Raw genomic sequence first — 15,974 nt, 5'->3', positions numbered from 1 at the left:
AGGAATTCTTCACAGATTCATATTCAGAAAACAGTAATCCCAGAAGACATGGTGAGGGATTGGATGAGAGAGAGAAGTTGGGTAAACTCAGTGAGGATAATATGGCTCATAATAATAGCATTATTGAACTTCATGAGGTCAAACAGGCAATCAAGTCTGGAGAAAACAAAAAAGGTGACTAGACCGGATGGCTTGCTTCTTGAACAATACAGAGCTCTGGGTCATATAATAATATCTATAATTACTAGAATTTTAGGGGATATTTTTGAGGAAGGGTCACCGTTACCCCTCTCGTGGAATAAAGCAATTGTAACTCTAATTCTTAAGCCCGGCAAAAGGCATAGTTGCTGTGAGTCTTATGGACCAATTTCTCTCCTCAATAATGATTATAAAAACTTCACAAAAATTTTGGCCGCAAGACCGTCGGAGGGAACGGCAATCCTTACAATGGTGGCAGTACCTGCCTAGCACCACCATGGGGATTACAATGTCCCTTCCCACTGGCCTTTTCATGGCAGTTTACCCGCCATGAAAAGGCAGCTGGAAAGGGACATGGGGCCCATAGTGGGCCATCCTTCTCATCTGGCCCTCAGACATTGGATCTGGGGGGCACATATCCATGCACCTTGGGTGCCTACCACATAGTGCAGGGATATGTAAAATTTGTATTTTTTGCACTGCAGCATATGCTTCAACCCACAGCTCACACCGCAATACAAAAATACACTTTGCGACTGCCTTGAAGGTGGTCCCATTGTAATTCCCATGGCGGGACCGCCTAGAGCAAGTCTGGCGATCCCTTCCCTTGATGATGACGGTCGGATAAAAGTTCAACCGCCATCATAATGAGGCCCTAGGTTCGGGTTGTAAGAGGCTTGTCTTCAAGGAGGATGAGGGTCACCAGATTTAGACATGTAATGAGGAAAAGAAGATTACTGTTCACTATAGAGTTAATTGTCATCTATGAAAAAGCATCAGCTCCATGTGGAAATACAATAAATTATACAAACAACTTTTCGTTAATTCTATCTTTCGGCATGTGGTTCATATAGATACATTTTGTAAAACTCTGTACACAGAGGGCCTCTTAAATATAAATAACTCCTACCTGCTTGAGCAGCTGTAATTAGAGCAGTGTTGCCTTCATTGTCCTGCCAGTTCACATCCACATAGGGGCATTGGGATAAGGCTATTACAATGTCCACATAACCTTGATAGCAGGCAACAAGTAGGCCAGTCTGAAAAAATAATTTGAAGTTAATGAAGAAAAAATTCAAATGACTGCACAATAAATTTGTGTCAGGTAGTATTGTATCACAAATGGAGAACTGATGTGGAAATTATAAATGTTGCACCAACCACCAAATATTCAAAACTATGAATTGCCTTTATTGCTTCAATACTATGAGGATAGTTAGAAAATGAGGTGAATTTGTCCAAAGTTCATTTGTTTAAATGCATTGGTTTATTTTGGGTTAAGGCCTTGCCAGGCCATGGCATAACTTCCTAAGCTAATAAAGGGGTTTGAAATAGCCCTTGAAAAAGGGGTTTTATGCATGAACTACCTTCTATGAAGGTGAAGTGACACAGAGGCAGACATAGGCACACAGGCAGCACACATACAGGTGCACATACATTTGTGAACAAACCACATACATATTGATAGATGCATGCATGAGTGTGTTCATAGATTGGTGGATCCATGAGTGGCTGGGTAGATTAATGGGTTTATGGCACACGACCACAAAAGAGTAAACCCCTTCCGGTTCAAAAACTGCACTTTTATACTTACTGTAGCCAAAAGGACCCCAGAACAGACATAAATGTACTCCAGCTAAGAACTGGAGTAAGTCCATCAGCACCCATGGCCACTGCCAGTACTGCAACACCCTCCCACAGCAAATATTTAAGGTTTGGACTTCAAATAAACGCCTACAGTAACTAATGTAAAACATATAAATACATTTTATCTAAAATCAAAAAGTCCTGAAATTACCAATAATTATTGTATTGCAAAATATTTGTAAACCTTTTTTTAATTTAAAAAAATACTTTAGCATGAATGTGTATGAAATTACTTTAAATTAATTCTATGAATCACTTTTAATAATTGTCAATACCTATTAAAATAATATTTGTATTACTATAGGTCAATTTTTTCAAATGTATTTTTATAAAATAATTATATTTTAAATTAATATATTCAAAATACATTTAAAATTTAAAATTAAGGTATTAATGCTATTAGTTAAAAAAATATTGTTCTACATTTAGGTGTCTAGCTTCACCTTTGTGAAAAGGGCCCTTAGTTGCACAATTTGGAAGCAAGTAATAAGTGCAATGATCAAAAATCAAAAGCTAGAGCAAATGCTTACCCACACCTCCTCAACAGAAGTCTATATAGAGAACGCTCAACAAAGAATAAGTAGTCGTTGGGAACATTTCAAATGCTTAAAATATTTTTTTAAATATGTGTTTGCTTCAATCATCATTTTTCTGTTGTTCTCTATACCCTGCAGTAGAGCTCTCTTGCACTAATACCTATCACAATGTATTCCCAATTGGATTTTAGACATTTGCATGTAATACTCTCTTAAAGGCAGTGAAGTCTACAAAAGGTATGTCCCATTTAAATTGCGTAGTTTATGGTTCAAATATCTTTATTTCAAACAATGTCAAAGACAATGGTACATGCATATCATTATGTCTAATGGTCTAACATGGTCATGCAATCTTGGCACTTGATTATTGAGAACAAAAGAAAAAGGATATATATCCCAACCCAACTCCCTCCTCCCACCAATCCCAGACTCATATTGCATCTTTTAATGAGTGCAGGACGACACCAAACACATTTCAGTATCACAACTAATCAGGCACTGGAGTGTGTCTATGGCAATCGCAGGAGACAAAGATGCTTGGGGCATGTCAATTCCCTGAAGTCCTGTGAAAGGTGTGGCCCTTAGAGACAAGCCTATCTGTTTTCCCCGTTGAGATTTCAAGGAGTATGTGAGAGGGTTAGGTACGCCTAGAAAGCTATATGAGGGTAATCTAGGTATTTGCGTATTGAAATGGGAATTGATATAATTGATTACCTGTATCCAGTACGACTGGAGTCAAGGGCAATCCCACAGTAGGTGAACCAAGGTTTCCTGAGCCCCGCAGCTCCTCCAACACTTTGCAATACGGTCTGGGTACACTCTGTGTAATTGTAAAGGGGTAAAGTACCAGTATGTAGCAACTTTAGCAAATATGTTAGTGAGGGGTGCATAGCAGGTGGTGTGTCTCTCCCTGTAGTATATGTCCCCTCATTCCCTATCACTCAACTGGAGTCCTAGGTCTGTGCTTAGTTGTTTGAAAGGAATCACACCCTCTTTGTCAATCATATATCCCATTGAGCAGCAATTGGACTGCTTCCACATGGTAAACGCTCCGGATCCAGCCCAGGGAGGGGTGAAATTTGAATTGTCAAGCAATGGCGTTATGGGTTAAGGGAAGGAAGTCGGGCCGCATTTAACACTTGTTTGATTATTATCACCTGCATGATAGGGGATAAATATACATATTTCAGTCAATGTGCCTTTTTAAGGAAGGGAACCTTCAAAATCGAGGTGCCCACCACAGCTCTAGCCTGGAACGGCCAGGGCTTTTTGGATTCACCCTGGTGCCACTCCACCAGTTACCGTAGCTGAGCTGCCTTGTGATATAAGTGGAGGTCTAAAATGCCAAAAAAAACCTCAGAAGGAGTGGGAAGTACCCTAGGTCTTTCTTCATGCATGGTTTCTTCCCTGTCCAAATGAACTGTATAAATTCTGCTTGCAGTTTAGTAAGCAGTAGTAAGTAGTAAGTAGCTTTATTCGATAAAAACATATCATAAAAGCATTTACACAACTTTAAAAAACATTTTTAACAACAATCATCAACATAAAAAGCATTTCATATCCAGAACAGCATATTGGGCGGGTGGGCTCGTTCACTGGATTAACAGTTTTCTTGCAGTTCGTAAACGCCAAGCCCAACCCAGAAATTTTGCCATGCAGGTCGAAAAGAAGGGTCTAGCATCTGTACGTAAAATACGCAGGGCTTCCAAGTGCGAGCGAGTTCCCAGGCTTCTGCAAAGGGGCTTCAACCACCTACGTCTCGGGGCTACATAGACACTACATTCGAACAGCATGTGAGACACAGACTCTACCCTTAGATCACAAAAGGGGCAATAGGGTACGGTTTGAGCGGGCGGTTTCCAAGTGGACGTGAACTCACATAATGGAAGCACCCCCAACCTGAACTTGATGTACAGTGCTCTGTCCCTTGAGCTCTGGATGGTGTCTAGATAAGGTTCCCTTAACGGTAACTCCTTGGCTGACAGAAACAGAGCTACAGATTTACAATGGTTTGTGCTTCGGGCCCTCTCACTGTCTACCCATGCCCAATAGACCTTCTTTAGCTGTTGTTTTGTGGGTGCAGATTTGTTGGACCAAGCCTCTCCTAGACCTAAATTGTAGAGCAGCTTTTTAACCTCCCTAAGCCAGATGATCTTATGAGAACCCGGTAATGACAAAATGTCGTTCAAGGCATCTGCGTAACTACTTAATTCCTGCACATTCCAGATTCTGGACCATAACAGGAGTGGGCGTAGTTTCGCTTGGTCACAGATTGCCCGGGTACCTGCATCTAACAGCAATGGGATTGTTGGCATGCTGTGGGGCAAGCCCATTAGGTCTTTATGGAAGTTGTTCTCAAGGTGGGCTAGAGTGTCAACTCTTTGTGTGCCCCACAGCTCAGCACCGTAAAGTGCTGCGCTTACAACCTTTGCCCTATAGATATCTAGGGGAGCCCCAATTGGTTTGGATGATGATGCTTGCTGCTCCTTGAGCAGCGCACCTGCCACCCTTTTATGGGTAAGGAAGACTTTTTGGTGGTGTGCCTTCCAGCTCATAGTATCACTGATGCGTATACCCAGGTAGTCAAATTCTTTTACGCAATCAAGTGGAACAGAATCTAGGACCGGGGGGTAAACAGATTTTCTTGGCGGGTTAAGGACTAAAAACTTGGTTTTGCCTATATTTATGGCCAAACCCCTTTCATTACAGAAGGTTTGAAAGCTGGAAAGCAACGATTGGATGCCCATCGGTGATTTTGAAATTAGGAGGGTATCGTCCGCGAACAGGAGCGTTGGGATCTTCCTTCCAGCCAGGGTGGGTGCATCTGATGGTTGTTGTAAAAGATGCTCCACCACTCCGTTAATATAGAGAGAAAACAGAGTGGGGGCAAGCACACACCTCTGTCCACGGGGATACAAGATGTTTTCTCTCCCTGTACACCCCATCTAATTTGGGCAAAATTCCTATCATGAAATTTTACAAGCAGCGACAACAAATAGGGGGGGAGGCCTAACCCATCGAGGACGTTCCATAGAAGTGCGCGTGGTACCAGGTCGAAGGCAGTCCGCAGGTCAATGAAGACTAAATACAGACTGCCCCCTCCCAGCACCACCACTTTCCAATAGATCATTAAAAGGCGGAACGTCTGCTCGATTGTGCCTGTTCCTGTTCTGAAGCCCGCTTGAAGATCTGACAGGATGTGATTTTCGTTTGCCCACTCGATGATCCTGCCCAATACCACCTTTCCTGCTACCTTTTGAGAGGAGTCTAATAAACTAATTGGGCGGTAGTTCGCTGGGTCGTCCCTAGAGCCTTTTTTAAAAATAGGTACGACCTCAGCGCCCCTCCATGAGTCAGGAAAGACTCCACCCAACATCACTTCATTCAAAAGCGAGGCAATTAATCTACTCCAAGGAGATGGGTAATTCTTAATTAGGTCTCCTGGGATTCCGTCAGGACCCGCTGCTTTGTTCGAGACAATGCATTGGATTGCTCTTTCTACTTCTAAGTTGGTAAATAGGCAATCATGGCACGGGAGGTTATTTGTGAAACCCATGGGTGGACAAGCAACCTGGGCTGGGCCTGAAGGAGCAGAGTACAGTTGCGAAAAGTGGTCAAACCATGCACCCCCTGTGATGTTACAAGTTAGCTGCTGGTCAATGGGCTTTTCCCTAGATCTTAATAGGTCCCAAAACCTCTTGGCATCCTTCCTAGCGCTGGCCTCTACTAAATCTCCCCAAAAGTTAAAATCATAAATCTGTTTAGCTTCAACTATGATTTTTTTGTAAAATTTTCTAGCAGCCCTGATAGCAACTGCATCTTTGGACTTTAGTGTCACAACAAGTTCCTTCTTAGCCTCACGACATTTTGGAGTATACCACTTGTCTGACTGTTTAGGCAATGATTTCAGGGGACCCCTTCGAGTGGTTTGGGGAACAATAAATAAGTCACTCAGCGCCAGTACAGTCTCAGTGAATAGAGGTAGAATCTTGTTATCGGTTTGGCTTGAGGTGATCATCCGGGACTCCACTTCTTCCAAAATTGTCCCTGCTTGGGCCATCCTTGTGTCATCGGCTAAGACTTTTGCCCATTTTAAGCGCCTACTACAGTTTGTGGGGACTAATTCATGGGAGGATTTCCACTTATGACCGGTTAGGCCTTGCCTTCCAGCCTGCCAAGGAGATGAAATGGATAGCGACAAGGGGTTGTGGTCGCTATCACCCGACACTATAACTTCCATATCTAGGTGGTGCTGCCAGAGGGTGTAATTAAGCATGATATAATCAATCCTAGACGTGTGGTCTTGTCTGTTATAAGTGTGAGCACCCATATGGTCAGATTTGGATCGGCCATTTGTTGGTCGCAAATTATGCTCCATGCACAGAGCATTGATCTTTATTGCGTTTTGCGACCATTTGGGAATCGGGTCCAGATTCAAAATGGGAACACCTCTCCTGGTGTCCTCCTCAAAAGTGTCCAAGATATTTTCACTGGCCAAGGGCTCAAAACAGCAGTTGAAATCCCCTGCGAGCATTATATGGGAATCTGCATCGCAGGCAGCCAGGTTGTGGTTTAGACCTGTGGATGGTAGATGGGATGCACCGCCTTTGGCACCCCTCAGGTAGATGTTAAAGACTTCCATACTTCTTCCCCCTTTGTGTGTTATCGTTAGCCACTGGAGACCTGAAGATTGGGTGTTTCTTTCTTTTACCCTGAAGCCTAGAGCAATACTAATCCATATAATAAGGCCGCCTGACGGGCGACCTTTGGATCCTTGTTCCTGGACTGCGGGGATAAAAAAGGTGGAGAAACCCACTCGGTGTCTTGGCTCCAAACACCAGGTTTCCTGAAGGAGGCAGATGTGAAAAGGTTCCAGGAAGTCGTTCCATTCAGGGATGGCAAAGTTGCGACCAAGACCAGCCACATTCCAGGATAGAATTTTTAAAACAAAGTCAGCTGGTGGAGAGACCTTGGTGGAGTCAGTAGGCATGGGCATAAGAGAAACAGTCGCACCCACAGGTTTTGAAGACCTCACAAGTGGCTCGATTTGCTGTAGAATAAATGTCACATAGGGGACAAGGCAGGTAGAATCCGACTGTTCAGGAGATGTTGGTGCAGGGGGGGGTCACGCAGAGCGGGTTTGGCCAATCTTCCCTGTTACAATTTGCTGTTATGTCCAATGGCGTTGCCACCCCTTCAACCCTTGCGTTGTTGGATCGTCCTACTCGGCTTGTTACAGATTCAGAGGCAGGACAGTCCATGGAATGATGCCTTTGCGAAGTTAAGAATCGCCTTCGGGGTTGCTTGGCTGCTTGCACAGGGAGTCAATCCACCTCCTCTAAACCACCAAATCTATTATAGGTAGAGAGGCCATTCCAATGTAGCAGAGTCTCCCTGTGGCCCCGAGGCCTATTCGGCCGTTGGTGGTGCTGGACCAATGTCCAATTATCCCCCTGATTACAGGTAGGTCGGGGAGGATAGAAAAAGGATAGTAGCTTAGGTTTGACTAGGGAGTCATCATTGCTGGGCCAACTACAAATGTGGTGCGCCGTGTGTGGATCTTCGAAGGTCACTACTATGCAGTCCCCCGGACTGGATTTCAACGTTGGCCCTACCCAGGGAGTTCTGCGAACCATCAATACCCTGCTTCTTTTGCCATTGGGGATTGGTCTGTTGACATTCAACCAGTGCATTATTTTATTTTTAAGCGACCAGTGATTTTCAAATTGGCCATTACCTAACGTTGGAACACCCGTCAAGATAACGACATAGTCGTTTGCCTCTGGGGGAAGGTCAATATAGCCACCTCTAAAGTTGTCTTTAACTGGAGGGACCTGGATTTCACTAGGAACCGGTCTAATTGTTGTTTCGTTTTTGGGATGTTGCAAGTTACGTGTGGAGCCTCGTGGAGAAGCCTTTGGTTTAACGCGAGCTTGCTCCACCGTGACTGTCCTAGGTTTAGGAACGGGTTTTATTATAGGTGGTACTGAAGAGGAAGCTAGATTGGTTTGGGGTGCGGTAGGTTGTGGCATTGGGTCAGCTGCGATAATGCCCTGGTTTTCCAGACTTTTCAGCCCAAGAGTGGCCAGCGCAATAATGCTCTTCTCCATTTCTAAAAAGTTATTTTCTATCCTTGATAGTCTTAGGTCCAGAGGTGACAAAAGTTTTTTAAGTGTGTTCCAAACCACCTCAATAAAATCTTTATTGTTATTAGTTAGCCCATCTACTTCAGGGCCCTCGCCTGTTGTGGTATTAAGGAGGGGAATAGATGGATTTTTTCCCTGTCCCTCATTACATGACTGGGTATTAGGGGTGAACTCAGCTCCAGCATTAGATGCTGTGATGTTATTTGTGGACAGATCTTTTGGGACAGCAATTTTCGCTTTCTTACGGAAATAAGCTGAGCGAGAATTGCGTTTCCTCTTTGGTTGTTTGCCACTGGAGATATTATGAGACAGATTCGGGAGAGATACAATGGGAGCAGGGATGAGCACACTAAAAGGTGTCGATGGAATATCCTCATCCTTACTTCCTGAGGCAGGTACGGGAGTAGCCGAGGTCGGTGAATGGTGAACATCTACCTGAGTGACTATGTAATGTGGGGGGGCTGGGCGCTCAGGGGTAACAGAGGTGGCTATGTGGCCTAGGGAGGATTTCTTGGAAAGTGCAATTACTTGGGACACTCTTCTTGCGGCATCTAGTTCTAGCGAGACCCGGGTTTGGAGCTTAGAAATTTCTTCGTCTATGGCTATGTTGGTGCGGGTTATAAAGTCATCCATGGGGCCGCTGATTAGTGACCCACGTTTAGAAGACTTGCTACGGGTTACCCTTGGATCCATAGCACTGTGGCGAAGATAGATCTATTTCCACTCAGTTAGTGATATAGCTACCAATAATATCGAGCCAAAAGGGGTGGGCCAGTCCAGTCTTCTCAGTCCTCGAACGGCCTCAAACGGCCCGCTCTTTGCCCGGTCTTCGCCACGGTCGCTCCCGCGCGCTCCCGCGCAGCGGAAGTACTGCTCTAATAAATAGGGTAGGGCAGTGGGCGTTGCCGGCAGGGAGAGCGGCCACAGGTGTTGCACGCAGGGACTCCTGGGCAATGGAGTCCCTGCTCGCCTGCTCGCAGCCCTGCCGGTGATCAAGATGGCAAAAGGATTTTGGGCTCCCCTTGAGCTCCCTGCAGAGTGTCCTTCTCCGCAGCGGGACCCGCGCAGCGGGTCCGGCAAGTCGTTGGTTTTGAAGGTGGGTCCCAAGCCTGTTACTAGCTGTGATAACAAAGAGAGAGTCGCCTCCTCCGAAGTCCATGCTGGAAAGGTTTCCCACTTCAACACGGGAAACGCTGAGATTTTAAGCCGCTGTCAGTGGGCGTTGCCGGCAGGGAGAGCGGCCACAGGTGTTGCACGCAGGGACTCCTGGGCAATGGAGTCCCTGCTCGCCTGCTCGCAGCCCTGCCGGTGATCAAGATGGCAAAAGGATTTTGGGCTCCCCTTGAGCTCCCTGCAGAGTGTCCTTCTTCGCAGCGGGACCCGCGCAGCGGGTCCGGCAAGTCGTTGGTTTTGAAGGTGGGTCCCAAGCCTGTTACTAGCTGTGATAACAAAGAGAGAGTCGCCTCCTCCGAAGTCCGTGCTGGAAAGGTTTCCCACTTCAACACGGGAAACGCTGAGATTTTAAGCCGCTGTCAGTGGGCGTTGCCGGCAGGGAGAGCGGCCACAGGTGTTGCACGCAGGGACTCCTGGGCAATGGAGTCCCTGCTCGCCTGCTCGCAGCCCTGCCGGTGATCAAGATGGCAAAATGATTTTGGGCTCCCCTTGAGCTCCCTGCAGAGTGTCCTTCTCCGCAGCGGGACCCTCGCAGCGGGTCCGGCAAGTCGTTGGTTTTGAAGGTGGGTCCCAAGCCTGTTACTAGCTGTGATAACAAAGAGAGAGTCGCCTCCTCCGAAGTCCGTGCTGGAAAGGTTTCCCACTTCAACACGGGAAACGCTGAGATTTTAAGCCGCTGTCAGTGGGCGTTGCCGGCAGGGAGAGCGGCCACAGGTGTTGCACGCAGGGACTCCTGGGCAATGGAGTCCCTGCTCGCCTGCTCGCAGCCCTGCCGGTGATCAAGATGGCAAAAGGATTTTGGGCTCCCCTTGAGCTCCCTGCAGAGTGTCCTTCTCCGCAGCGGGACCCGCGCAGCGGGTCCGGCAAGTCGTTGGTTTTGAAGGTGGGTCCCAAGCCTGTTACTAGCTGTGATAACAAAGAGAGAGTCGCCTCCTCCGAAGTCCGTGCTGGAAAGGTTTCCTAGGTCCTGAATTTTTCACTTAGACCGAAGTAAGAACCTGTTCCCGAAAAGGTCAATGCACTCTCTTGAATGTCTTTTCAGCATTGATCTCTAAAAGCATGAGCTTGTCCGGTGTTCCCGCAGCCTTCTCCATAATATGTGGAATGCGCTTGGTGTTGTCGCTCGCTGTCTATGGGGGATGAACCCCGCCGCATCCGGGTCTATAATTGAGGGCTGTGCGGGCCTATTCTACTGCCCTAAATGCCTGTGAACAATTTGAGGTCTACGTTTAATTGAGAAATTGGCTGGTAGAAGCTAAACTGATGTTTATTCTTGCCCGGCTTGGGTATATTAGCAATGAAAGCGGTCAGGATTGAGGCAAGGATCGTGCCAGGGGCAATGAAGGAATGAGTTGTCTGGTAAGGATGGGCCGGAAGGTTTTATAGGAAACCGGGGCTACCCATCTGGACCCAGCGATTTAGCAAGTTTTAAACGTAAAATGGCTGGTAAGAACACTTCGGGCGAATGTCGTCGTCTAGAGCCTAGGCTTGATCTGTTGTAAGGCGGGATGTGTGTGCATTTTGGAGATAGGAAATGCTATCTGCGGGATCAAGTCTCTGACTGGTGTAAAGCTGTGCATAGATGTTTTTAAAGGAGTCCGCTATGTCTTTATCGTCAGTGATGTGTCCTTTATCGTGTGTGTGTGTAAAGAAGGCCCTCCCAAAGTCTGTTGCTGGACATGCAATTTATTGGCCAGAAGGCAGCCACATTTGTCTCCTCCGGTGTAATAGTATTGGCAAAGGCAGAGTGCCTCTGTCCAAATCTATGCTGGCTAACTGGGAGTGAAGGGCTGTGAGCTGGCACCAGATTCTCAGCATTCCGGTGTGATAGTGTATGCTTTCCAGCTCATTTACTTGGGCAGAAAGTCTGTCTCTTTTCTCTTTGCATAGTTTATTGTTGGCTGCTGAGATAGCTATCTATTCTCCCCGTATGACAATTTTGAGGGCTTCCCAAAGTGTAGCGATGGATAACTCAATTGTGTCGTTGAGTGTGAGATAGTTAGTTATAGCACTTCGGATCTATGATACTACTTCGGGACCATGCAGCATTGTCTTGCGTAAGCGCCAGGTTTGGCATAGAGGGTCTACTAGAGGCAAGGACATTAAGAGTGTGAATGCTAAGTGATCATAGACTGCTGCAGGGAGAATTTCTGTCTCCGTGGTTAGGTTTTGTATGTCTCTCATGCCAAGGAGATAGTCTACCCTGGTGCATGTCTTGTGTGCATGTGAGAAGGAGTGCTTGAGTGCACAAGGGTGGGATTCCCTCCATAAATCTCAGAGCCCCAGTTCCTTCAGCCACCCGTCTGTCCTGGTCACTGTGTAGACCTGTCCAGGTCATTATCAAAATCTAAATGAAGGTCCTCCTATCAGAACCCTTCTCTCTTCAGCAGATAGCGCCTCTGCAACCGCTGTATGTAAAAGGGCCTCCTGGCCGTCATTTGGTGCATATATAGACCCTACTATAAAAGGCCAATCCCCAAGTGTGACCTGGCAGGGGACAAGTATGCCCCTCAGTTCTACTGCTTTATGTCTCATTTTCTCCTTAAAGGGGTGCCATCCCTGCTTTCTTGGTAGTAGTGGAGAAAATGAATTGATGGGGGAAGGCCCGTGATTTAAGACGGTGACAATCCTTCGAGAGAAGTGTTAGACCTGGCACCTTGGCGTGAGTTTCCCTTCCACTTTTTGCTGATGTGCCTCCGATGTTTTGCTGGTTTTCCGATACTCAGGGCACTGCGCCACGGCCGACCCGTGCCGCAGTGCAAGTGCTCCCTACTGTAAATTGTACATGCGATTGGTATCCATGATTGGTTCATTGGATTTACTGTTAGTCCCTAGTAAAGTGCACTAGGAGTGCCGGGGCTTGTAGATGCCAATACTGCTAGTGGGCCTGCAGCGCTGGTTGCGCCACCCACCGAAGCAGCCGTAAAGATGTGTCTGGGGACTGCGACCGCAGAACCCGCGTGCGGTCTCGTACTGTCACGATAGCTGGGCAAGTGCACCCCCTTGCCAGCCCCTGAACCTTCCCTTGACTACATTTTAGTCACCCCTATGGTAGGCCTGCGGGCAGGGTGCGTTGTAGGTGTAAGGTAGGACAGGCCCTGAGGTGTGTGGCATGTCCTAGTAGTGACCCCGGTACTTGACGGAGGGGGACGTCTGGACAGACGCTATCGTCGTTAGCCACGCAGGAACCAGGGGAGGCAGCAACACGCTTCATTGAGAGCTGTCTGGCAATAGAATTTTTCCCTATACTTCCCCGCATATAAAGAAAAGATTTAAGTAGATATTATACGGAGGTCTCCATTACCTATCTACCCTGGTTCCACTACCATTGGAGTATTGTCCTCACTTTCTATGTGGCTTGAACACAAGACATTGCAACACCTGATATCATTGGTGCGATCTTGATGGCAGTTGAACCCTCTTACGCCAGTTATCCAATTGGATTTAAGTTCTAATTATGCATGATACCTTCGGATGATTAATATAGTTATCCGGGTAGACTCATTTATCCCTCACCTACGGTCCAGAAACCAGGGACATCATTACCATCTGACTATCCTGCCCTGAAGAAGTCCCTTGTGGACGAAACGCGTCGGCTGTAGATCCTGTATATTTTTTAACCATCTGAACTAAATAAAGAACTCTCAAAATTATAAGAAGAAAAATCTCTCTGATATGATTATTACTGTTTACCTCACTGAAAATATTTATTCCCTTAAATGTTGACGTGGTGCACCTTGGCCTTTTTTCAAATCTCACTATTGAAGGCTACCTGCTTCCATTAGGCCAGACTGAGCTGCTGGAATTATTACACCCTATAATCCCAGCAGGCTCAAGGAGCATGGTAGCGAGTCGTGTGTAGTATGCCTGAACTCAGGATGATAAAATATTTCTTGTAGTCAAGTTTATTTTAGTATCCTGTGTTTGCAAAAGCTACTTTTAGAAAGTTAGCATTTGCTTGCCTAACCATTTCAGCCCGCCTCTGCTGGTATGTGTATCTGACTGTCTGGGATGTGTGAGTGACAGGGCTGGGGGGATGACAGGTGGTGAATGCGCAGATTACACCTTAGTGGGAGGTAGGAGTGGCTCTTGACTCTGAATCTTGCTGTGCTCTTCCACCACAATGCTGGCTCCACCCTCCTGGGGAGCGACTGATGACTCAGCCGACACCTGGCCCAGGAAGGGCGAAGCCCCATCAACAAGGTACTCTGGCTGCCCCTGTCCGCACAATGCTGGCTCCACCTCCTGTGGGGCGTCTGATGCGCCTGCCCCTCACACTGAAAGCAGAAGCCGGAGTACACCCGCCAGGGTACTCAAGGACTGAAAGTGGCTATGCAAAGGCCCCCCTGGCCTGCGAGAACAAAAGAAATACCGTATAAAAGAAGGAGCCCTGCTCCTTGAAAGTTAGATCCGGTTTGGGCTACAGAAGGAACTCTGCCCGACGAGAAGGACCGTGAAGGACAAGGAAGAGTGCTGTCTCTTGCCTGTGTCTGGTGCCTTGCTGCCGAAGGAGAGGAAAAAGGAAAGACTGCGAGAAGACTTTTGCTTGACAAGACTTTGTGCCAAACTCTGCTGAAACGATCTCCAAGGGCTTGCTGCTGAACTTGCCCCCTGACCAGCGCCCCATGACCAGTGGGCGCTACACCCTGAAGAAAGCGACTGTGTGTGCTGCTATCGCTGCAGTACCGACAGAGGAGTCTGGGAGCGCTGGGCATCCCTGCCACGCTCCCCGTAGTCCAAGGCATCGACATCCTCCCGAACACCGTGACTGGCGCCCCAAAGCAACAGCGAGAACAAAGTGAGGTCCAGCCGCCGCTGGCCTGAACACCGTGATTGACTGTGCCTCGAGCCGTCAATCCACCTGCGAAGACGGACGGCCGCCCTGTGAGAACCCCCCTCTGGTCGGTATCCTGCCCGACAGCTCAGCTGTGAGCGCACAGCTGCAATCGGCCCTTGGCTGGGTACGTCCTGCACTTGGGGACCGTACTGCCACCGGCCGCCACCACAACAGTCGTCGCCTCCAGGGTTGGAGAGAACGCCGAAGGAAGGACCCTGCCACAGAACACCGCTGCCCCGGATGACCCGTGAACTGCTCGGCTGAGAGCCGCAACGAACAGCGACCCCGGGAAGGCAACGCGACGTGGGACAGCTCCCCTGGAAGCCGCCTGCTCCACAAAGAACTTTGTTGAACTGGGCAGAAGGCCCTAAAGAACGCTTATTGCCGGCAAGAACTGTGGCAACTTGAACTAAGTAACTTGGAACCGCTATTTGAAAGTTTGATAACTGTATTCATAAGCCTGCTTGAAACTTATATAAAGATATATATTTTTACAGAATACAGTCTGGTCTCATTGTGTGGTGGGTTGGTTGTGAGGGTGTAATATTGCAAGTGTTTAACCCTATGTGCCCCAAAGATTAGCCTACGACTGCTTAAGCCACACTACCTAGAGGGTAAGCAGAGGTTGTCTGGAAGGTAACCCTCAGCCCTGACGAGGAAGAGAGAGTCCCTGCTTGTCGCTAGTGTTCCACTGCGCCAACTAGAGCCTCCCCCTTCCTACAAGAAGGTTCATCTCCTGGAGTAGACATGTGTCCGCCCCTAAGTTCTCTAGATATGGCAAGACTGCTTTGCATTTTACCAGGCTATTGAGACCATTTAAAATTAAGAGTGAGTATCGTAAGAGTTGTGGCTGGCAGTGGGTCTGTGTGTATAGTGAATAGCTATAGATTGGAGCAGTTTGCGACAAGGGTGTGCCCTTGTAGGTGTCATGTATTTAATAGAGTGTGTCTGCTGAGAATATGAGTGCCATCCCCAACAGAAAAACCCCATAATAAAGAAACAAGAATACTAAGTGATTGGAACTAGAAGGTGGCAGTGTCTATTTAATTTTCGTGGAATTAAAATCTGCGTTTGATTTGGTTCCCAAAGATAAATTGTGGGTGGTCTTAAGTGACCTGGGGATTCCAAGCTACCTATGCCTCCTCTTATGGCGGCTACTTGAAGGCAATTATGCCCAAATTAGATTTGGTAAGCATGAAGAACTAACTGCCCCTATACTCATAGATACTGTTGTCTGGCAAAATTGTGTTCCTGCGCCCACCCTAGCATTTGTCGAGACACTCAATGCGGGGAAGTACAATGATGCCCCCAAGTTAGCAAACAGGAAAATGCCAGCAATGATGTTCGCTGACAATACTCTTCTGCTTTCCAAATCACCAAAGGGTGTACAGAGAATCTTCAACAGTTTCAATGCCTATTGTAAATCCAGGGGGCTCC

The 15,974-nt window shown here is 47.2% G+C and overlaps 1 protein-coding gene across 1 annotated transcript in view; it reads right to left on the bottom strand.

Moving 5' to 3' along the window:
* ANKRD33B (ankyrin repeat domain 33B) overlaps window positions 1-15,974 on the bottom strand; it is a 316,496-nt gene that overhangs the window by 172,755 nt on the left and 127,767 nt on the right. The window contains exon 2 of the mRNA XM_086966908.1: window positions 1,109-1,238. Coding sequence (XP_086823034.1) covers window positions 1,109-1,238 — 130 coding nt within the window. The remainder of the gene's footprint in view (window positions 1-1,108; window positions 1,239-15,974) is intronic.

The sequence above is a fragment of the Lissotriton vulgaris genome, chromosome 4_1 (genome assembly GCF_964263255.1).
Source record: "Lissotriton vulgaris chromosome 4_1, aLisVul1.2, whole genome shotgun sequence".
NCBI classification, from domain to species: domain Eukaryota; kingdom Metazoa; phylum Chordata; class Amphibia; order Caudata; family Salamandridae; genus Lissotriton; species Lissotriton vulgaris.
This window is presented reverse-complemented; position numbering and strand designations above follow the sequence as displayed.